This window comes from Bactrocera latifrons, unplaced genomic scaffold, assembly GCF_001853355.1.
Source record: "Bactrocera latifrons isolate USDA-ARS-PBARC rearing strain unplaced genomic scaffold, ASM185335v1 scaffold_12, whole genome shotgun sequence".
Lineage (NCBI taxonomy): Eukaryota > Metazoa > Arthropoda > Insecta > Diptera > Tephritidae > Bactrocera > Bactrocera latifrons.
In genome coordinates this window covers 2,981,001-3,005,047 of record NW_017534630.1, presented here as the reverse complement: position 1 = coordinate 3,005,047, position 24,047 = coordinate 2,981,001, and the positions used below count along the sequence as shown (strand labels likewise).

Here is a 24,047-nt window from a genome sequence, read left to right as displayed (position 1 = left end):
ATATAGACTACAGCACTTAAGTGTTAAACAAAAAAGAATTCAATATCAAATTCATACTAATGACCTARCTTAAATACCTACATATGTATATACAGTTACGCCTTCAAGTATAATTCGAAATTTCGACTCACAAATATCGCTACTTCTTAATATTACGTTTAACTACTATACTAATAAGTTCTAAAATCGTATAAATATGCTAAGCTCTTAACTTCACACACTTACATACATATGTATATGCATGTATGCGTCTCCTGCTGCTTCCGAGGCAAATACAAAATAAAATTTTAATTTTTGATTGCAAAGCTGCCATCAAAGTTGCAAAATAAAACATTACAATAAAACACAGTTTACATTTAACAGAGAGGGCTTAAAATTAACAGTAAGAAAAGCTAAAAACAAAATAATAAAAGCACAATTAGTGCCTACACTGAAGCAACGTACCTGAAAACATTGAAATACAAAGAGAAGCAGGGCAAAAAAACAAAACAAAAATTAACAAAAAAGTGAAAAAAGTCCAGCAGTAGAAATAAAACATTAATTATTCATAATAAAGGCAAAAATACATTGAAATTTACATACGAGTACAAAAGTACAGAGCAGCCATAAAGTGAACGGAGCAGCTAAGGCGGACATTTAAAAAAACAAAGTAAAAGTAGAAACATTAAAAAAACAACACTTAAGTGAATTTTCGCTTCAAGCACAAATATGCGAGCAYGTATTGTTTACATATATATAGATGCATGTGTGAGTGTGCGATTATTCGTAATTAATATCTAACCAAAGTCCAGCAGCCCGTAGACTCGTCGCGCCGATAGTAGCGCGGCCGATTGTCCCGAAACACGGTGATTGCGGGGAATTGATTATCTTGTATGAATTTTATTGTCGCGCGTATCTGTCAGCAAACAGCAATAAAAGAAGAAACTGTTAATATTTAACTTCTCAAAGGTTTGTGATTGCACCTACCTGCATTGTGAAGTGTGGCGGCTCAACGTCTGGACTCGTCGATAAGTGTTGCAAGAGGAATTCATCTGTCTGTGATAGCCACAAATCAGCGCCGCGCAAAGGATCATAATTGAAGGGGCCGATACGCAGCATGCCCAAGGAGGAGTCGTAAATGTCCAAGACCTATAAGGGGAGAGTAGCATGTGAAGTTATACAGAAGATGCAAATAATATACATAACTCAATTAAGATATTAGAAATTTAAAATTTTTGACGCTAAAAATATTTTATATTTTTTTCTTTACAAAATATATTATATTTACCGATTGTGCACCCATGAAATTGCGAGCATCACGCAATTGTCTGTCCGGTCCTCGATCTAGAAAAGTTGCTGGGAATATTTCACCGGTTTTTATATTAACACCAACGCCGTATATGATTGGGTAGTTGATGTCGCCACGCAGTATAGTGTTTAGCTCACCGACGCAGGCTTGAGTCAAGTCGATTTCGAGATGATGCTTATGGAATGATTCTACGGTGAAGAGAGAAATGACAGAATATAGTTTAATACAAAAGAGATGATCATTAGTCGATCAAAAATATACATATATACAAATATACTAGATAAAAAATTACTCTATTTTCTTAATTTTATTTTCTTTTACATATATTATACCTAAATACATTTAATTTCACCTACAGATATGAGTTAAATTAAAAACAAATATTATAAAATTGTTTACAAGAWAGGCGGTGTGAGCCGGGTCGTTGTCGTGGTGCAACTTTCAATCGGCTGCGATGTCTTGTCGGATCCGATTGACCCTTCGTTTGAGTYTCTTGAGGACTTCCATGTAAAACTTGGCGTTGGCGGTTTGTCCAGGAGGAASAAATTCATGGTAAGTAAGTCTTTGCTTAATACTTCACACAAAAATTTCATTAAAACTTTCTGATCGAAGATCTACTGTTAAATCCCATCGGCCCTAACGTCAAAACCACTGAACAGTGTTTAGGTAAATACTATAACATCAACAATTGTCACTTAGTGGCTATAATAAAGTTTAACATTCTGTTAAAATTCTACTGAACTAACTCTAGTTTTCAAGATTTGCCGGTTCGCCATCTCTAGATGTTACACTTTCACAGTCGTTCCGCAGGCTGAAGAAGCGTTCCCTCAGTTACTTCAGTTTCACCACTTTGGGCCCGACAAGAGTATGCATCGGTCTTCGTTACACGCCGCATCTTTTCGTAACATTTTTGAGCATTACCCCTGACCAGCTTCTCAACCTAGTCATACTTACGCATTACAGCCTTTTTCTTTTTTTTCTTTCGATTTTTTTTTTTGTCTGCATATGCGTCTGGCTTCCCTCTTCAGCTSACGGTATCTATATCACCCCATTCGTGTTGTTGTCGATTGCAACATTGCAGGGTAGACGGCTGCTTTCTATCCTCTGCAACTCGACAGCTCTCATCGTACCAGCTGCTTTTTCGAATTTACGAAAACCAATGGTTTCGCTTGCAGCTGCACGTAAAGATCTGGAAATGCCGTGCCACAGTCTCCTTATACCGAGTTTATGATGAGTGYTCTCAGAGAGGAGGAGTGCAAATCGGGTAGAAAACCGTTTCGTTGCCGGTAGCTTCTCGACGTCGTACCTTCCCTGTGTTCTTGACGGTCATGCTTTGCCGTATAGAGCCGGGCACGTCAGAGTTGAAGTTAGGTCCTCGGAGCATACACAAGTCAAGAACATTGAAGATTTGTCGTCTATCTCGCACAACATGATCGACCTGATTACGAACTTTTYRATGCAGAGACAGCCAAGTAGCTTGATTGATTTGTGCTCGAATCTAGTACAACCGGAAACCAACTTTCCGATTGTTGTACCAAAGATGTCTTCTTTGGCCAACCTTACGTTAAAATCGACAAGCACAATTTTTTCCTAGTGGCTTAAGCTTTTGATGTTAAAAATATATTATTTTCGACCAGTCCGGGTCAAATTTGATCAGCTGGCATGTTGTATTTTGCAAAGAGTTTGCCTAAGGCTAAGTATTCATTTCATATACATATATTTTTTTTTTGTAACTAAGTAGTTGATATATGGTAGTATTTTTGCTTGCCTAACTGAACTCAATTCGTTTTTTGACCACATGCCTACATTCTTTTAAATTAATTCTCTAAAAAGTGTATCCGTCTAAGCTTACAAAGTTCAGTTCTTAGTTCAAATAATGTAAGGCATTTCTTATATAAATATGTATGTAAGTAAAAAATAATACTAAACATGCTTTTATTATAACAAATGCCGTCCACTTACGCATTATGCTGTAGAAAACCTCCTCGCCGTATCCTTGTGGATCTCGGTAGCCACCAATTAATTGCAACTCAATACGTCCCTCTGGATAACCTAAGGCCAACTCTTGGACGCGTGCAACCATTGTGCAGACAGCCTCGTCTATGCCGTTGCCATCGAAGTGCGCCAAAGCCACAGCGCCTGAACCTATGCAACAGAAAGGTACAAAATGTTAAAGGATTAATGATGATGGCGCAAACATAAGAAATACTTTTGTTACAAACATAAATGTTACTCATAAGTAAAATTGCAAGAAAAGTAGTGGCTGATAAAGGAAACGAAACTGCGCATCTTGCAGCTCGAGGTAAAATGAAGCCAATTTGAACAAAAGCATAAATTTTATAAAACTTGTATGTGTGTGTGCGTATTTACCTGAATGTCTGACCACAACAATAATGCACGTTGTGGCATCATCGGCGCCGATAATGTTGATGTTCTTGTCGTGCGGCGCTGCAGCGGCCATTTCACGTTGGCCCACGTAGAGCAGACCCACTGGGCCCACCGACTTTCTTGGTATGGAGAGCAGTTGCTGGGCATAATCTCTGTAAACGGGATGCTGTAGGAAGAGACTGTTTGTGTCCATTGGACAATCGTCCTGTAAGACACCGTTCAATACCAACACCATTTTGTCGTGTGTTGTTCTTTGATTTTTGCTTTTCTTTTGTTATTAGATCCTTCAAAAGGAGTACTGTTAAGTGCGTTTTGTTGTTGCTGTTCTTTTGTTGAGTATAAGTAGTTTCGTATTTTTGACGTTTCAAAGTGTGAGTAGTTAGTGAGAGAGCGCTTTGCTGMTTTKTSCTGTTGCTGTTGTTGTGGTTAATGRTGCTTTAAACCATAGTAATTCTGCGAATAAAGSAAAAATATGAACATTTTTGTTAGAATATGTATTGCTAGTAACTTTTTATATAATATTATATAAGACCTAAACTCATAAATTTAAAAAGGTTAATTAGCGCTGAATGCGCCATTTTGATGCACTATCGTACGGCCTTATAGCTTTGCTATTCGGTTTCGAACCGTTTAATGCTCTCTCTACTTATTACTGTTATGCCTTTTGTGGACAAGCATTCAAAGTTTGATGCTCGATGGGCTGCAAGTATTTTGTGTCGGATTTGTGATAAATCTGGGCATTCGGATAGGAAAAGGAAACCCGTTTTCGTATTTCCTTTCTGCTTTCAGCTGCGGCAACTATTGTTATAAGGCAGTCACATTATTAGCGCATGCTCTCCTGAAGGTCGGTGAACCGTGATAGCTACTGTAAGTGTGTAGATGCCGTTTTTGGACCTAGATAACAGGTCCTTTGTTCTATTCCTGTCATAATTTCGCCATACTCTGTGCGATTAGTTCAAAATGTTTATAAAGCTCTCAATTAATCGGCATTAGCGGGCATTGTACTGGCTAAACAGGCTCCTAGCCTCGCCAACTCGTCCACCTTTTCGTTGTCAAAAATGTTCCTGTGACGGGGAGTGGACCTGCCAGTGAGCTTAAAGCCTGCCTGCAATTGTCGACAAGCAAAGCCGCCTGGCTCAAAATATAGAAATTCACAGGTCTTCTCTATACCTAGTACTTCCACTTGGAGGATGCTACATGGCTTTTGAGGTCATTCGAGTATATTCCCGCCCCCACTCCGCTACCCATTTTGGACCCATACTTGGAGGTGTAGACATAGGTAGTATCCACCTACCTTACCTCTTCTCCCTACCTATTCGCCTTTACCTTGATTTACATATAATATGTTTATATTTAGCTTATTTAGGACGGTGCTTTGTTCGAACTCTTTTCGTCTCTATGCTCCTAATTCCTTAAATCTAATAGCAGTACTTGCTGTTACTTTCATAGTATACGCGTCTATGGATAGCTGATTCAAGAGTATATTTTGAGCGCATTAGTCCGACGGGATGTGATAGCTCCAGTAATCTTGGCACAGGCTGCTCTTTTTATTTCATTTAGTTCCATCAGATCACAGAATAACACATATATGCTCCCAATATTTATTCTGAAAAACAAAGCGATGACATCATCGAAGTAATTTGTGTGGCAAAGCGAGGTTTTTCGTTAACTAGAAGCGCCGTTCCAAACTCTATAAGTCACTCATATTACCCAAACTCTATAATCTACATATATCCGTCTTGCTATATGGTGCATAGGCTTGGACGATAACAACAACTGATGAGTCGACGTTGCGAGTTTTCGAGAGAAAAGTTCTGCGAAAGATTTATGGTTCTTTACGCGTTGGCCACGGCGAATATCACATTCGATGGAACGATGAGCTGTACGAGATATATGACGACATTGACATAGTTCAGCGAATTAAAAGACTGCGGCTACGCTGGCTAGGTCATGTTCCAGCTCTGAAGGTTTTCGACGCTGTACCCGCCGGGGGAGGCAGAGGAAAAGGAAGACCTCCACTCCTTTGGAAGGACCAGGTGGAGAAGGACCTAGCTACGCTTGGAATATCCAATTGGTTTAAACGAATTCGTTCCTGCAACAAAAGTCGCCGTAGTGGTTTGAATGATATTATATTCAGAACTCTGTTGTATTTCGCATTAAATAAAAAACATTTCAATTTGCYCAGCAATTAGTGTTCTTTTTTTGAAAATAAATTATATCTCTTATATTGAAAAGGCCTGGAAAATACAAAATCAACAAYAATTTAAACCCGCAAATAATTTTATTTGAATAAATATAACTTTATGTGCTGTCACTTCTAAACCCAACAMAACACGTTCATAAATTCATAAACCAAGAACCGAAGACTAATATTTGATTTTTGCATATACATACTTACATACATGCAATAAAGTACTTTTCAATTTGCGTCCTCCAACGGACACAATGGACACYAGCAGTGCAAATATTGGTACACACAAGGCATCAGGCTCTAACTGAGTGCTACCGCGAACAGGCGCAGCCTACAGTGGTCTGGTCATGCTAACTTAGCCAAGTACATGGCAAAGGATGCCCTGACGATGGGCTTGAAGTAAGTCCAAAAAGATACACGACTCAAGGCGTTTTTGCTTTTGTTTTGTTTGTTCAAACAAATAAAAATATCCCGTRGGAAAAATTAAGGCAATAAAATGGTTAAATTTTATTTTCTGAAATAATTTCAGTTAGTCTTTAGACATTTTTTGTAGTGTAATCAGCATTCGAAAAAATTTTCTGAAGTTTAAATTGTTCATAAGTCATAAAAAAGTTACTTAAAAGTCACGTAGAGCCTAAAAAGCAACCCAATCCTAGTCTCAAACCTATTTCGGTGACAAATTTTAATGCGTCAAAGATATAAATGATGATTGAATACGAACACAGCACATTTTGAATGTGTCCTAGGTTTGATAATAATTAAATGTATGTCAAACACAAATCAGCTGATCTCAACTAAGCTTACAATTTATCAATCAGCTGATKAAGTATAGAAATTTTCTGCAGGGTACGCAGTTCTCCATTTGCATATAAAACACTTATATATTAAACTTTTATTTCTGTGTTAAGTGCTTATGTAGGTGTGCGTAAAATTTGTGGCTCGTTGATTCACATGTTTGATAATAATTCCTGGTGGTGCCCATTGTTGCCGCTCTGCGTAGCTGTTGCAGCTTCTAGTTCCTTGTGCCCAGCTGCAGTACTTGCAGTTGGGTGTGCATATGGTTGATTTTGGCGCTCGTATCGTAAATATGTTAYGTCTTCATATTAAAAATTTGTCATTGCCTCATATCTTTGTGTGGATGCTGCGTCTGCGACGACCATAAACTACTTTGCTGTGAAACTCCACTCGAGTTTGGCCATMCTGCTTCACTTCCTTTCTTACGGACTGCTAATTTCTTTGGCTGAATTATGCCAAATTGAAAACCGCTGCGGTTGGATCGGCGAAGGTGGCGATGAAGATGGTGTGAAAATTTATGTTTTACATGTCGTTGAAATTAAAATTGAATTTATTGTTGTATGACAGTAGTACATTGGCTACATAGTGGACTCATATGCTTGGAAGAATGCTTTAGTGTATATTTGTTTTTATAAAAAAATTTAAGACATAGTGTAGGGGTGAGGGTTTTCAGAAAATATTTGCATTGGTTCTCTGCTACAGCATTGCAGACTCTTGCAACATKTTGCTACAGAGTATAAGATTTTTGTTGACCTAACGCTTTTCAATAAGGGCGCTACAAAATACTTCGAAATAAAACAAAAACGATTTTGGAAACCGATTTATTTTGCTTGGACGGGCATACTGCTGCAATTGCAMGTTAGATATTCGTACGAAGTTCATCAATCGTCGCTGGCTTGGCATAGACCAAAGACTTAACATAGCACCACAGGAAATACTCTACCGGTGTCCATTTGCAACGACCGAGGCGGCAAATTGACTGTCCAAAGTCCACATCATCCAATTCGGCYCAAAAATACTCGGTTATCATTGAGCGGTGCCAGTCTTGATCATCACGGAAGAAGTAGGGTCCAATGACGCCGCCGGCCCATAAACCGCACCAAACCGTAATTTTTTCGGGGTATTGATCAATAACGCATATTTGCTTATTGACGAAGCCATTTAGCCAGATATGAGCCTAATCAAAATCCGGATCATTTTCAAGTTGTTGCTCAGCACAATTCACGAACGTACGACGATCTGATCTTGTAAGGATGTAGACCAAGATCTTTTCGCAAAATTCGCCACAACGACGTCACAGAGAAGCCTAACGCTTGAGAACGACGTGTGAGAGACTGATTTGGGTCTTCCTCAATTAATACGATATTCTCGACACTGCGGGCACTTCTTTGTCTCACTGGCACGGGAACATTTTGTACTGGGTCTGTGAATTCAAACTAGACGCTTAATTGCTGATCTGACAGGATGATTCTGACGACAATAAATTGGATTTARCGCTCTTTAAGTTGAGGCCACTTACTCCGAATTTCGGTAGAAAATTTTAATAACTTTTACTCGTTGTTGGATCGTATAGTATATCTTYCCATGATGAAAAAGCAAACCTTACTGAGAGAAATRTCAAAAGAGCGGGAAWATATGGCGTTGTTTGCTGTCYCAATTTAGTTTCAACWCATTTTTTCGAAAACAAATACATATATGCGAATTGGTGCAAAAGAAAAATGAGCTACTACTGAGCTGATACTGATCTTTGACATTTCCAGGGAATTTCTTTCGATCCAGTTTTTTTCGAATACCGAAACTTCTTTCCTCTAAAGAACTMTACTTCACGAAACATTTGTCTCACACCTGTGAAGGTTATATCTAACTACAAAACTGTTAGCTTCCAAGAATTAAAAATGGGATTTGACGGMATTATTTGCTCAGCATTGGACCRACTTTMSAGAGCACTGCTTTCRRCTATGYTTACTKAAACCTAAGTACAACACCGATATTTGTTTCTCATACAAAACACAGTACTCGCAAGAATCCAGCTTAAACGAACTTGACAGCTCAATTATATTGAAATTACATTATTAGAAGCCTAGAGCAAAATCGCAAGCTCGAGCGGAATTCATTCTTCTTTTCAGGCACGCTAACTGTGGCGCATCTAACATGTGAGCTACAATTTTATGGCTCTTGGCAATGATGACGTCTTTACGAAAAAAGTTGTCATGATGCAAACAGCCACCACAGAAGACTCACTACAAAAGTTTTCAGTGAGCATATGCAGTCTCATGTCAACAAYTTATGGCACRAACGAGCCATAGAAGCATTATCTTTACTACGACTGGCACATCCAACTGCATTTGTATATCATATGTTATTTAGATATGAWGCTCTCCAGCTTTAGTAGGCAAGCAAGTTTGAATATTCGCTCGTCTAGTTCTATCTTRTTGCTGCGCCATTCGTTKTCTGTGGTTGCGCACCCAGCTCCAGCGAGATATGGAGCACGAGCATACCGCTCAACGTTTGAATGGGTGCAAGTCAGCGGCGACAGGCCCATTCTTCGTTCGTCTATATAGTAAATTCTTCATATTGTTGGCGATGCACGGGTATGTGTGTCTGTTGGCGGATTCGTGTGTGCCACTGCGCTGCGGTCAATTGTTGCGGTGACATTTTTATTAAATTATTGAAGAAAATTGTTGACTTGTGCTCTTAATTGCTATTAACTGTTCAGATGATTCTTGTTTTCACATAAATACATACATACAGAAATAGAATTTTGCATATGTATTACAAATTTATATACATATGAGCTTGTCTGTTGATTCCCATTCACATTCAGTGTGTGTCACTCGCACTTGTTGTTGCTTCTGATAGTTTTTATTATATATGGTGTCTTCGATTGACACTTTTATTCATTGATTGTGACAAACAATCGTCCAATTGGCAGTACGCTGTAGTGGTCCATTTTAAGTGATTAGACGCGCTAATTGGTGATACAATGTGTTGCTAATTGAGTTTGAGTGTCTACAATGTATCGCACTCGGCAGTTAACGAGGTTTTAAGATAAAAAAAATTGTATTGCCGTAAGACCACTTGGCTTCGTCTTCAKACGASTGACTYCGCATTAGTTGGTCCTGCGTGAACAAAGAAATAAAAACCGACTTGGCTTCGTCTTCACACGACTAACTCTGTGTTCATCGGTCCTGAATGCAGACGTCAGTCGCTTCCCTGGACGAAATAGTCGATTAATGTCACATTCGGTAGCGTCCCAGCTGCCTCAACTGTTTGAAAGAATRCTAGATGGAATCATCTCCTAATTTCTTCCTCGAATTTTTCGCTTTTGTGAGATCACGGCAAAAGCACCACGGATGTCATTCTTTAACATATCCATGTTTTAACGGAATAGAAATGATAGATTTGAAATATGTTCAGGGCGTTTTGCTGATAGCTCATATCCAGGCAAAGGAGCTTTTTCTTTGGGACCGCAAAGGACTGTACATAACAGTCAGAGCATGATTCCCCCGCAATTGCTGAAGGATCAGTCATCTGACCTAACCTAACCATATTCGATAAAAATGTAACCAGAAGCCTGGTCTACATCCCAACAAGATCAAGAATTGAAGTCACTTGATCACCAGAATCGTCCTATGGTTGTAAGTCACCATTACATCCCGGAAAAACTATGGACCGGAGGCGTCATTGGGCCGTACTTCTTCCGTGATGATCAAGACTGGCGTGTTACTGTGAATGGGAATCGCTACCGCTCAATAATAACGGAATATTATTGGCCCAAACTGGATGATATGGACTTGGAACTAACAGGACGATGCCACAAGTCACACAGAAAATGTCACAATCATGACTTATGCTTGAAAACCGTTGAAAATTGGGTTCTGGACTTYTGTTATTTGAAAATTTTTTGTAGCCCTCTTATTTAAAAACCCGTTAATAAGAAAGATCCCTCGAAATGTAATTATGAATTACTAGAAGGAATCTCGCGAATGGAGGTCTGGTCGACGGAAAAGCACAACAAAGAAGGTAAGAGTAGCGCATCAAATGCAAATGAACTGGTTTTCGAAGATACCGTTGCGGTTCTCAACTGAATAATTGAGCTTTGGCTTCTTTCAACTCATTACTACGATCTATTATTTATCAATCACTAATCACATTAATGAAGAAAGTAACAATGTCTACCACAGTTCGTTGTCCCAAACCAATATCGGCTGGAGGCAATCTCATATCTATTGGTGACATTCCAACCGCCACCTACTGATACAGTGCCTACAGCCCACAAACTGCTCTCAAGCTTCTATTTAAACAATTCTTTATTCGTGTCTTCCTCGCGGATCTGCTTGAAAATTGCATATGACAAGTGCAATTGAATTATTTACTTTGGCGCAGCGTTAAATTGATTGAAATCAAATCGAGTTAAAGTTCAGTCGAAGGCAAAAACAAAATCAAACTAAAAAATCGAAAAATGAAACAACGGCAACAAAAAACCAAAGCAGAGAAATACTATTTATTTGAAAGAAATGGAGGTATTTGTGGCGGCTAAATCAGGCAGCAACATGGAGGTTGCAGGTTGGAACCACGAATAAAACCAACTACTTAGCAATTTTCTGCACGTTCGCCTCTTGGCAGATGTGGTGGATTGTGATTGCAACGCTGCGGGACGTGCAGAGCGAGCGATACGCTGATGATGTGGCGTATAGGCTCGCATAAAGGCCCACTATGAGCGCAGAGTAAATAAGGCAATGGCAAAAACAACCATTGGCATTCGCATATAGAGATATTTCTGTACTTATATTATATATATATATATATACAATGTGTGTTTCATTATTTATGCACGTAGCTGTAAATATGTGAGACGCAGCGGCATTAACTGGTGATGCGGAAGAAAAGGAAAAAGGCGGTGTTGCGCCTTCGAAGCTGAGGTGGCGGCGCAGGARTTGAGGCCAGCCAGCGCATCAGGCGGCAGTAAAATGAATGCAACAAAGTATGACTGCACAACCGCGCGAGCGAGTCACAGCAACAGCAACATCACCAGCGCCATCAACAGCAGTAACAACATGTTCCCGCAAATGAATTCATATTCGTACATGCATGAAGAATTGCCGGCAATTGGCGGGTGCGCTGSTAGATGCAGGCTGCCGCCTGCTCGCATGGGAGCGGCACATTGGCTGTTGTGCTGCCACTTTGTGCAAACAACTTCTCATGGAAGATCTGAGAAATATTAGCTTATCCAGTATGTACTCAGTTTCTTGACTTTTTATGGATCGTGAAGTTTTTGTATGGAGCAGGAAGTTTCGAAGTTACCCATWCAAACTTCCAATAGTTTTATCAACCCTTAGTACGTGGGCATGGCTTCTTCTTTATTGGCAWAGACACTGCTTACTCGGTTATAGCCGAGTTTATAATAGCTCGCCAGTCGCTTTTCCTTTTCACTGTTTGAAGCCAGTTGAAGATTCCAAGTGTTGCCAGGTTCTTCCAAACCTAGTTTTTCCAGCGGAGGCGAGGTCGGTGGGTACCGTCGAATACTTCCAGAGCTGGAGTGTTTTCGTCCTTTCGGACGACATGATCTAGCCAGCGTAGTCGTTGTCTTTTAATTCGCTGATCTACATCAATAGCTCGTACAGCTTTTCGCTCCATTTCATTTTCATTTTCCATAAATCTTCCTCAGAACCCTGCTCTCGAAAACTCGTTACGCCGACTCATGATCAGATGTTGTTATCGTCCATTCCTCTGCACCATATAGCAGGACGGGAATGATGAGAAGCAACTAACTTCCAACAGGTACTGACCGCCATTTACAGTGGAGCTATCAACGCCTTCACCGACTCCCTTCTATTGGCGTTCTTGCAGTCAAATCATCACCCATCGCAGATGAGTTGCCGCGAGAGACCTTAGCGCAGCTTTGTTATGGATACTGTAGCAGATTAAACTACATACATACATACATACATATCCAGAATAGACCCCGACATACCCAATATATGTGCTGCATGCAATGAGTCTCCGCATGACACTGCCTCTTTGCATGTCCCGCCAACCCTACTTATCTAATAACTTTTTACCTTTGGTCCGACCACTTCGAGACAGCATGTTTTCTGGGCCTGCCGCTAGATGGCRTCGACGACAACGCGTTACCATACTAACGGGGAATGAAAACGGTTAAAACAACACTTGTAGAGTTTTGGATTTTGTTCGTCAGAGAGAACTTTAGGTTTCTAGGAACTATTACTTGTTAAGGTATTAGAAAAATTAACTTAGATTAAAACATTATTTTATGAGATTGAAAATTTTAGCTTGCTTTTATTTCAGTTGTGTATTTTTTCAAGTTTCTTTCCAATCTGGCAACGCTGTCACCAATTAAATTGCCTAAAATCAACTAGCAACAAATCTTCCGCCAAATATAGATGAATTCCTCGAAAATGCAATAGCAATMTAAAGAATTATATGCATACAACCGCAACAACAACACCAACACATCAAAAATATATCGGAGTATGAAATAGAAGACACGCTTCGCTTTCGGAGGCACGTCAGAGTGTTTGCGCTGGCGCACGTACCTTAAAATTCAGAAAGATAAATATATATATATATGTACGTCTCCGTATATTTCCACATATTCGAAGGCAGAGCAATATCGCACAACACCGTTATAATGCCTCGGCTACACAATAAACAATTGTTTAAGGCCCAACAAGTTCGCAATAGACTGATTTCTTCAAAAGTGCAACAGCAACAAACACAATCTATATATATGTATTATRTATATATGAAAGTAAGAATGTGTGTGTACATATGTACAACGCCACATGCCATAGGCGATCCATGGCAACACAACAATAACACAACATTGGCAATAAAATAACGCGAGTTGGCAACAAAATGTGGCGCGTACATGAATACAACGGCAATAGTTGCAACTGCAGCGGCAGCAACAGCAGTACGACAAGCAGCCGCAGCCGCAGCCGCAGCCACAACAGCAATAAGCCATAGACAACAACAGCAATTTCGGCCGTGATCATGCATGAATCTCGATTAGATATTCGACGGGAAATAATTTGAAAATGATGACAGTTTGAGATATGAGGACAACAAAAGCGCAAATAAAAACTGACAAAGAGGCTGCTAACAGCAACAACAACAATAACAGGAAAAAAAAACAAAAAATGGCGCAGATAAACCAGCAGCGGAGAGTAAGCTCATAAAAAGTGAAATAAATCCGCTAAACGGAAGAGTCAGTGGCAAGCTGCCAAGAAGGGCTTGGAGAGCAGCACCGGTGCGACCGCCAACAACATTATATGGTACATGAATAAGTACACACAATAAACCACAAAAATGAAATAATGCCAAATGGTAGCGCAGAGCTCAACGCAAGCGTATAAATGAAATTGAAAAGAGGAAGCAAAAGAGGGCTTGCGCGCATGTGCACTACAATTTGGCATGCAGTCAGCAGCCAGCAGCCATAAAGCAACTTGCGGCTACGCTCACTCCTCAACTTCAACTTAATCCGCCACTATAACCGCAATCGCTTGCTGTTGGAGCGTTTTATCGGCTAGGCCGATTGGCTTGGTGGTGGTACCTGGAAGCGTTTCGGCATTTCGTTATTACGCCCGCGTGCTACAGTTCGGATCGTGCCACAACAATGGCACTCGTGCAACCACCAATGCCACACGACGTTCGCCATAGCGAAACTTCTCCGAAACAGTGTCATTTTGTGTGTGGCGAGAGAGATGCATTTGCTTTGATTGCAATAAGCGATGTTGGCGATGACGATTTTCATTTCCTCAAAACAAAAATAATGCAGAGTAAATAATCAAAACCAAATGGTTGAAGAAGACAAAGATATTTTTGTGGTCGCCCGCCGTGAACTAGATAGTAACTCGTATTGACAGCCATCGCGCGGCAAGTTCGTCAGCATTTCGGGCACCCGTTCTGCATGAACGGTGTAATGTGAAGCGAATGAAAATAGGAGTGAGTAGTCATCAACTTTTGATAATTGATAGCGCGCTGATGGCGGTTACAGATTTAATGTAGTCTTTGAGTGGGTTTCGAAACTTTTAATGACATTTGCCACGGTAGTTATCTACAGTGCTTTACTGTTGAAGATTCATAAAAATTTGACAAAATAAGGTAGAGTAGTAGATATAAAAGAAACCCATGATTTACKCGTTTTTAGGTTCCTACTTGTAAAATATACCATCTGAACAAATTTGACCCGGACTGGAAAATTTAAAATGTTTCAATGCATTTTCATTCGTCCTATGCTGATTGTGCAAAAAGATTCTAAAGGAAGATCTGAGAAATATTAGCTTATTTAATGCTTTTAGCTTYTTGAATTTTTATGGTTGTATGGAACATGAACTCTTATAAGTAATCCATGTTCGTACTCCTTACAARCTTCTAGTAGTTTTATCAAGCTGTAACACGTTGGATGCCTTTCTTATTTCGTACTTGCTAAAATATACCATCTGATTAAATTTGGCTAGRACTGGTCAATTTAAACTGTTATAATACAGTTTCATTCAGCAAATGCATCTTTACTCGTGGCGAGCGTGGGTTTATGAATTTGACTTCGAAACCGTCTAATAATCTAGCGAATGGCGCTTCAAAAATGATATTGAATCGTTTAACTGAAACCGAAAAAAAAACAAACAAAAAATGTGAGGTCATTGAAGCCATCCCAGCCCAAGTTTTAACAAGCGAATTAAAAACTGGATTAAGCGTTGTATTGGCTCAGGGCCCTATTTTGAAGGTTATTATAAAGATTTGTATTAAAATACCTTAAAATGTAGTTTTCGGCTTTTCAGTCCGGGTTAAATTTGATCAGATGGTTGACAGCAAGGATTGGCGGTATACACCACAATTCCTCAGGMTTTGAACTCAATTTCAGACCCAGACGAAAAAATTTCCTTAAACAATTGTAGACCCTAGCGAGACAGTGACAAACGTAAGAAAAGAAGTCTCTCAGAAAACCAACAGCTATTTCAAGCGGTTTAAAACTTGTAGGAGGAGGAGGAATATGGAAAGCTCGGTCAATTACTATCAAAATATGTCAGTTTTCGACCGCTGATGAGGTTGACATGTAGACTGATAAAAAAAGGCTAAAAGGAAGGATAAAAATTYAACGACAAATCGTCTTGAAGCTAAGACAAATTTTCTTGAGCGTTTTAAGTTTTCTCCTCTAGTTCACCTCGGGTTCGGGTCTACATAATTAAAGAAAGAAAAATTACTCAATGAGTATTTTAGGTTGTTGTATATAATAAGTATCGTTTGTATTATTCATCTGGAAAAGAAGAATCCTAAATAGGAACTGATCTCTCTTGGATATTTCATAACATATGTTGGTCTTTTAAGCTCTCCAAATGTTATCACCTCGAACCTATTGCTAAATTCTATATAAACCCCTATTTTGGTTCATAAATCAAGGAATTTTCAGAGCTTTCCAACTTTCCTTTGTAAATTTTAGTAAAAAATCGAGCCTAAATTGTTAAGCTTTCCATTACCAAACATTTTYTCAGCGGTGTTTTGAAATAGAATTATACAGGAGTCTACAAAACAACAGCTATAAATTAAAAACTGAGAAAATGTAACGGAAACCTTGACAAAGAACAACTCCTACTCAGAATCGAACAAATACCACGAACATGGAGGTGTATACTTGGAAATATAACWGAAGGAGACACTTTCAATGTCAATTCTCTAACTAAGTTCCTCGTTGAATCTAAATTATGCGGAAAACTGATTTCAATTACTGGCTTGTATAATCAACAGCCTTAGGCTAGAACCATAATTCAATGAAGCATGTAAGGAAATTAATTAACTTAATGATTTGCACAACTTTTTGAACCGAGCTCCTGACGCAAGTGAGTACTAATGAAGAATGTGCTATTATCAATAAAAAAAAAGGCACTGAGACAAAAATGGCAATTACACGTGTAGTATCGATGTACTCAACCACCAGAGAAACAAGTGGAGACAACTAGTTTAACACTAATAGGTACAACAACAAACAAACGCAAATTACCTGCCACAAACCAACCAATCAAGCAGGCGATCAAACRTCAATAAAGCAACGACAATCAACGACAATCAGTTGAGTTGTTGGACAACTTGTGCAAATGATATGTTGCTGGCGCTTATGTCTTGTTGATCGGACGCCGATATAACGACGATCGTTATACGTCGATCAATTTGTTCGCTTCTCGACAGAAACAAAAGCAGTGATGGCGATATTTATGCACATACACACATGTATACAGTATGAACTGAAGTTTGCTGTGAGTGCACATGCGTGGATGACGACAATGTTCGTAAGCATGTAATGATCGGCGCTCGAAATGATCATAATTGGTTAAGAGAGGGGTGAAGATAGTTTTTTTTTGCCAGAATTAAATTGTAAATAATTGTAGTAATTTGGTTATGGAAATATGTTTCCAATATCCAGTATATCGGTTTCAGTCCATTAAGAAGACTATTAGTTGTTCGGTTTCTTCCACGTGCCGTAGTTGCCACACATAAATACCATAAATAATCCGACAATAATTAGCGGTTTTAATTAAAATTTGCAGGAAATATGCGTACAAAATTGTTTAATGAAATATTTYTAGAGCTCAATATGAATTTATTGCTTGATTTTAAATAGCTACTCAAAATTATATATTTGGGTGATCCAAGTAGAGGTATTTTTCTCAATAGCCTTTTCTAGGCAGATCAGGCGTGAGTCGGGTAACGCTGATATGCTAGTTTTGTTCAGTATTGTTTCGTTTTCGCACTTCGCTCAACTTATGGTCAATATAATAGGCCCAATGAGCGTACTATTCGCAACATCTCACCCATCTTGGGACCCAGTATTCATTATTGAATAGTATTCGACCAAATAGACCAAGTTCAACATGCAGTGYACAAGAAGTTCGTGGTCCGTTTGCAGCAACTCGGACTGACGTATGGAACGAATACAGATTGTATTAGCACTGAAGTTCATAGACGATCMGACGTTTTCGAGCCAAATTTTGTTCCGCGATGAGGGCCATTTCTGGCTCAATGTGTATGTAAACAAGCAAAATTGCCGCTTTTGGGATGAAGAGCAAAATGATTCAAAAGCTGTCATTGCATCCACAATAAACAACGGTTTTGTGTGGTTTGTGACGGTGGAATTATCGATTCATATTTCATAAATATGTTGCCAGTGAGAATGTAATCGTCATTTGCAACCATTATCGCGTCATGATAAGCTACTATTTGATGCCTGAAATTGGAACTCGTGACAAGAAGACGTCACTTCCTACACATCGCACCTATCAATGGATTTATTGGAAGAACTCTTAAATAAGCAGTTAATTTCACGTTTTGGGACAGTCGATTGACCACCAACATTATTTTACATCACACCGTTAGACTTTTTTCTGTAAGGATATGTAAAGTCTAAAGTCTATGCGGGTAACCCCGCTTCGATTCAGGCTTTGGAAAAAAACTTCGCGCATGTCATTCGCCATTACGAGTCAAAAAGTTCGAACGAGTCATCTAAAACTAGATTCAAGGGATGGACCATGTGAGACCCGCGGCCAACATTTGAATGAGATAATCTTCAAAAAATGAATGCCAAAGAAGGTTCTTACGACTAATAATGATCATTCTCGAYATACTCGAATTTGAAGTATGTTTCAAATACAAATGAAAAAGTAGGGAAGCTCGAAATGGATCAACCTTCAYATAGTTCATATCTGACAATAGTATACATCTTTGGAATGGTCTTGACATCATCTACAGAATGACGCTTTGCATGATTAGTTTGAATATTGCGTTCAACTGACATAGAAGAGTAAACATGGAGTTCACTAACGCCGAAATTCGTGGTATTTTAAAGTTTTTCTGCGATAAAGGCAAATTCGCTAGAGAAACGTTCCGTGAGATTAATGGTGGTTTGGGGATGGTACTCTATCATTTCACACAGTGGAGGAATGGTTTCGACGATACAGAGCGGGTGAAAATGACATCATGGATAAGCCAGCCGACGGAAGACCTGTAACGACGAATACCGATCAAGTYATGGAAAACATCGGTTTAGACCGGCATATGGCATCTTGTGATATCACACAGAAGATAGTCACCAAACCATTTTAAACCATCAGCAGAAGGCTGGATACACATAAAACCTTGATGTTTGGGTGGCGCATGTTTTGATGCAAAAAAACCTTCTGGACCGAATCCTGCGATATGCTGCTCAAATGGAACGAACTCGATCCATTTTTGTCGCGTATAGTGACTGTCGATGCTAAAAGAATCACATACGACAATATCAAGCAAAAATGGTCGTGGTCGGAGGAAGGTGAWTCGTTCCAAACAGTGGCCAAGCCGGGATTGACAGCCAGGAAGGTTTTGCTGTATGTTTGGTAGGATTGAAAGGGAATCATGCACTATGAGCTGCTCCCATATGGCCAAAGGCTTAATTCTACCATCTACTGCGAACATCTGGAGCATTTGAAGCAGGCGATCGACCAGAAGCTTCCAGAATTGGCCAACAGGAAGGGAGTAGTGTTCCATCAGGATAACTCCAGACCACACACTTCGTTGATGACTCGTCAGAAGGTACGGGAGCTCTGATGGGAGGTTTAATCGTATCCACCATATAGCCCGGATGCAGCGCCAAGTGATTACCACCTCTTCCTGTCCATGGCGAACACCCTTGTTGGTGTAAAGTTGAACTCCAAAGAAGCTTGTGAAAAGTGGCTGCCCCAGTTCTTCGCAAATAAGAAGGGGGGCTTCTACGAGGGGCGTATTCTGAAGTCGCCATCTAGATGGAAACAGATTAAGGAACGAAACGGCGCATATTTAAACTAAATCCGATTACTCTAACGTTTTTTTTAAATCGTTGAATAAAGGGCAAAAAGGTGGAAGGGAGTTATTTGATAACCTAATAAATGATCAGCCATGTCCATCTGTATAGATGTACGTGACGTCATACAAACTGACCGATAAAATTTAAGTCCTTGCATGAAAAACCTTTTTTCTTTGAGGTATCTTCACAAAATTTACTATTGATTATTCTCCAARSCGGCGCTACAAGAGTATTCAGATTGTACCACAATAGCATATAGCTGCCAWACAATCTGATCGATCGAAATCAAAATCAAGATAAAGATCTTTTATATCAATTCATACTACTAAAACTTAAAAGGTTATTAATTTCTTCTTTCTCCTTTCAATTTGGCGAATCAAATTTCCCACAAAAATTAACAAGTTAAATTTATATATACCGTTAATCATTCGGCAGGACCATTTACATTTTTCTCAATTGCTCCACCCCTCATTCTATTTATACATTCTACTTGGCAAATCGTTCAGTGGTCGTAAACGAKGGTATTGGCGTAAAATACACCATTCATTTAAACCTTTCATAAAATGTATAACACGATCTCATAAAGCAGGCACTTAATCAACGACAAGAAATTATTCATTAATATAATATTTGAATATAAAGTCGGAATAGTGCTATGCGGTGTACCGTATTGAGGTATACCAATAGAGACCSTGTAGGAAAATATTGGATTCCGAGGGATGAATGGATTATATTCTCATACAATTTTTTTTAAGTAGTAAAAAGTGAAGTAAACTTGTTTTACTGATTTTAAATCTTGGTGAGAAAACGATTGTGATTTTATGGACTATTTCATCCGATATTTAAAAGTTTTAGTTACAAATTTATTAAAACGATATTTCCAAGTTTTAATAACTTTGTAACTCCTTTTGAAAGAAGTCTTAACAATAAAAATATTTCTCGAATATTATATAGATCTAAAGTGTAGAAGTTAAGTTCAACCAATTCAGTTTGATTTCTATTATAATATGCTTGAATGAGTCATACGTTGGTTTAAAAATGTGTTTTTTGCTTAAAGCCCGTTGCATCCTGCCTCTCTGAGTCTCTGGCGAACCGTTGATTCATCGAATAATACTCCTGTGACATTACTAAGGTTCTTTTTAATATTTTAAACGAGGATTTAAAACGATCCAGTAGRCGAGCCCGTCGGATGAGTCTGTCTTGTAGAACTGTCGTCTTTTGTACTTTCCAAGAATCTATTTTTCCGGGCAAACGAACACTTCTTATAAAGTTTTATTATGAAATCTGCTACAGAAAGACTACTGTATCGTAAATCCAAATGTTAAAATGCTAAATATTTGTTTGGAACGTTGATTCGGTTGCGATATCTATTATATGCCCTTTAGAGATATCAGTCAATTTGTGGCATTTTTTTGATATAACCGCGAACATTTTATAAACACTATGTATTTATATTTCACTGATAAAAATTTACTATCTACTATATACAAGGAAAAAATCCAAACGAGCCAAATTTTGGGTAAACTTCAACTTTTTTGATTTTTTCGACTAGTCATTGTACGGAAAATATCGTTTTGTGTAGTTCTGTATTTGGAGAAGGAATCATGGCAGCAGTTAAGTACTTTTTTGTGGTAGTCAAAGTCAAAGTAACTCGAAAAATATAAAATTTTTTTCTTCAAAAATTTGATGGTGTATTTTGAAAATATTTAAAAAATATACTAAATGTATCTCATTGCTTTTTATTGAAGTGCAATATTTTTAGAAAATAAAATAAATAAATTCATGAACGAAGTAAGCATTTCAAAAATGGAAAAAAAAAATAAAATTTCGCACGGGGTCTCAACTTTACTCTCACTTTACGTTGGTATTTGACCACCACACCAATCAGCCAGCGAGCTAGCCCAACTAGCCACCGCTGACCAATCGTCTCATATTACAACACCGCATTAACTAGCCGACGTCCCGTTGGCCGAGCAACAGTCAATAAACACACATACAACTACATATTTAAATATATAATTATATATACATATATATATATATATGTTAAGTTAATATGTATGGCACAGCGAGCCATTGCGGCCGTAAATAACACCTCAAGTGAAAAATCCGAATCAATTATTCACAGCAACTGCCAGTTTTATTGGCAATTTATGTCAGGCGGTTATGCATAATTTCTATTAATAATATTGTCAAATGATTTATTAACTGCGTTATTGAATTGCAGTTTTATATTAACAAACATATGCAGCTATATAAAGCGCCTGCTTACATAAGAGGCTACATATACATAGATATACATATKTACAATAAAGTAAGGAGCAGACACCCATTATAACTGAGAGCGCAGTAGAGGACGTCTAATTCCCAGAATAACGAATCACGTTCGGACGACTTGTAAGTTCGTTCAGTTTATAAGCGCTGAAAAGGCGATTTGAGATGAATGTTCATAGGCAGCGAGTTTGACTTTAATAGCTTCATTAAAGTGTTCATAAGGTGGAATAAGTGAGATCGTGTCTAAAGAATTATTGTATATTGCTTTTGTATGAGAATTTTGTGTGAGTTGGTAATGGGCTGAGAGAAATCGAATTTTGAGGATTTTAATAGAATACATTTTCGAAGCAATTTAATAATTTTCACTATTTTCATTTTATCAGACTTACAAAGCAATAAAAACAGATATTAAACTTCGAAAATCGCTTTGTTGTTTTTCAAAATATTTTCCATTGAGATCTATATCTTCTTGCATACRTTTGCAGCACTTTTGCCACTCTGATTGAGGTATCTCAACAACATCCYTTTTGAACGTATCAACCGCCTCGAAAAACGTTTATCTCTTAGTTCGCCCACAGCATCAATAGTTGTTCGAACAACAATTAGTTTTGAACGAACTTCCCGAAATGTTTCTTGAAGTGATCTCCGACATCGATTGTATTCMCCACACTATCCATAAACACTTTTTCTTGATAGAGCTTCATCGGCAAATTTTGAATTGGGTTCATCGATGCACTCTTGACGAGTTAATCCACGTCGAAAGTTGTAAAAAACAATTGGTGGACATGTTTGCAATTTAATTAAATTTTTTGGCCAAGATGAATATTTTAAGTTACTGTAAACARCACAATCATTCTTAGTATGTATACTATTAAAAATCTCAAAATGTACGTTAAGGTTGTGAGTTGCCAGWTTGCAACACTAGACTTGATAAATCCCAAATTAAAAAAGGCGATCTATGAAATTCTCTCTATAGAAACCCACAAATTAGGTCCGAATGCAAAAAAAGTGCCATCGGAAATATCTGAATATAGCAACTGCAAGTGTAATATACATATATAGATGATTTGCAAAAATGTGCACGAGCAAACGAAGTATGTAGGTATGTATGTATATCGCTTGCTCAAAAAATTCCACAAATATCAAAATACATAAAAAAAATCCCCTCAATGCATGCAATCATTCGAAGAACACACCAACAGTAGCCAATGACAATTTTAACAATTATTTTTAATAAAAACAACAATCACAAGGCAAATATTGAATAAATCAACATTTATACATAAAAACCGCTCGACGAATCACAATTGCGATTGCGACACTAATAATATGATAATTGAAATAACAGAGCATAACCATGTGCAAGTACAACAAAAAGAGCAATATTAAAACAATAACACGTTTTTTTTGCTTTCTGCCATAAATTAATATATATTTCATATACCCTTAACGTTAAGAACTTATYTAGTCAAGATTTTTGTTATTGCTTTAGCTTATAAAATAGCCATTATTATTATTATGTACAAATTAAAAAAAAACAAATTTCAAAAAAATGGTCTCCACAGAAATAAAAAATTGTWATTAAAAATCCATACATATACATACGTGATTTTACTAACGTTTATTTTGATAGAGACAATTTTTTCCCCGCCGAAAAATGTTAGCAGAATGTAAGTATCCTAACTAGAAACTAAACTCATTTCCGGAAGTTTGATCAAGACACGAGTCAATGGCATAAGCACTTATAAGAAGAATGAGATGGTCATCCTTAGGGACATTGATTATGATCGGTGCAGTTGTAAGGTATGAACCGATRAAATTATGGCTCAACCAACAAGCCAGCTCAATGTAAATTCTATTAATAATTACTGCGATGACACGAATCAACTYGACCGCCTTTGTTGAGAGCCAATTTCGTGCAAACAATCTTTACATGAGTGGTTTCAACGTTTTCAAAGTGGTCGTGAGGATATAAATGACGATCAACATGTGTCCCAATCAAAATCCGTGATCACGGGATTTATCTCATCACATTTTAACCATTAACCACTCCCTGTATTCACCTGATATGGCACCGTCCGACTTTTTTCTTTTCGGAAAAATGCATTTGCCCATGAAAGGAAAGCGTTATGCAGACGTAGACGGTATTCAAAAGGCTTGCATCAGTCTACTAGCGGCCATACCGGCCAACGAACTAAAACACTCATTCGACATGCTTTTGGATCGTGCAAACAGCTGTATTCAAGCAGAAGGAGACTTTTTTGAATAAAATAAATTGA

General features: G+C 38.2%; 1 protein-coding gene across 2 annotated transcripts in view; it reads right to left on the bottom strand.

Annotated features, from left to right (window-relative positions):
- The window catches only part of LOC108978318 (protein N-terminal asparagine amidohydrolase), an 82,240-nt gene that overhangs the window by 1,279 nt on the left and 56,914 nt on the right, over positions 1-24,047 (bottom strand). For both annotated transcript variants that reach the window (XM_018948538.1, XM_018948539.1), the window contains exons 3-7: positions 3,659-4,129; positions 3,251-3,433; positions 1,268-1,476; positions 967-1,128; positions 782-895 (exon numbers count right to left, since the gene is read on the bottom strand). In XM_018948538.1, coding sequence (XP_018804083.1) covers positions 782-895; positions 967-1,128; positions 1,268-1,476; positions 3,251-3,433; positions 3,659-3,911 — 921 coding nt within the window. In that variant the 5' untranslated portion in view covers positions 3,912-4,129. The remainder of the gene's footprint in view (positions 1-781; positions 896-966; positions 1,129-1,267; positions 1,477-3,250; positions 3,434-3,658; positions 4,130-24,047) is intronic.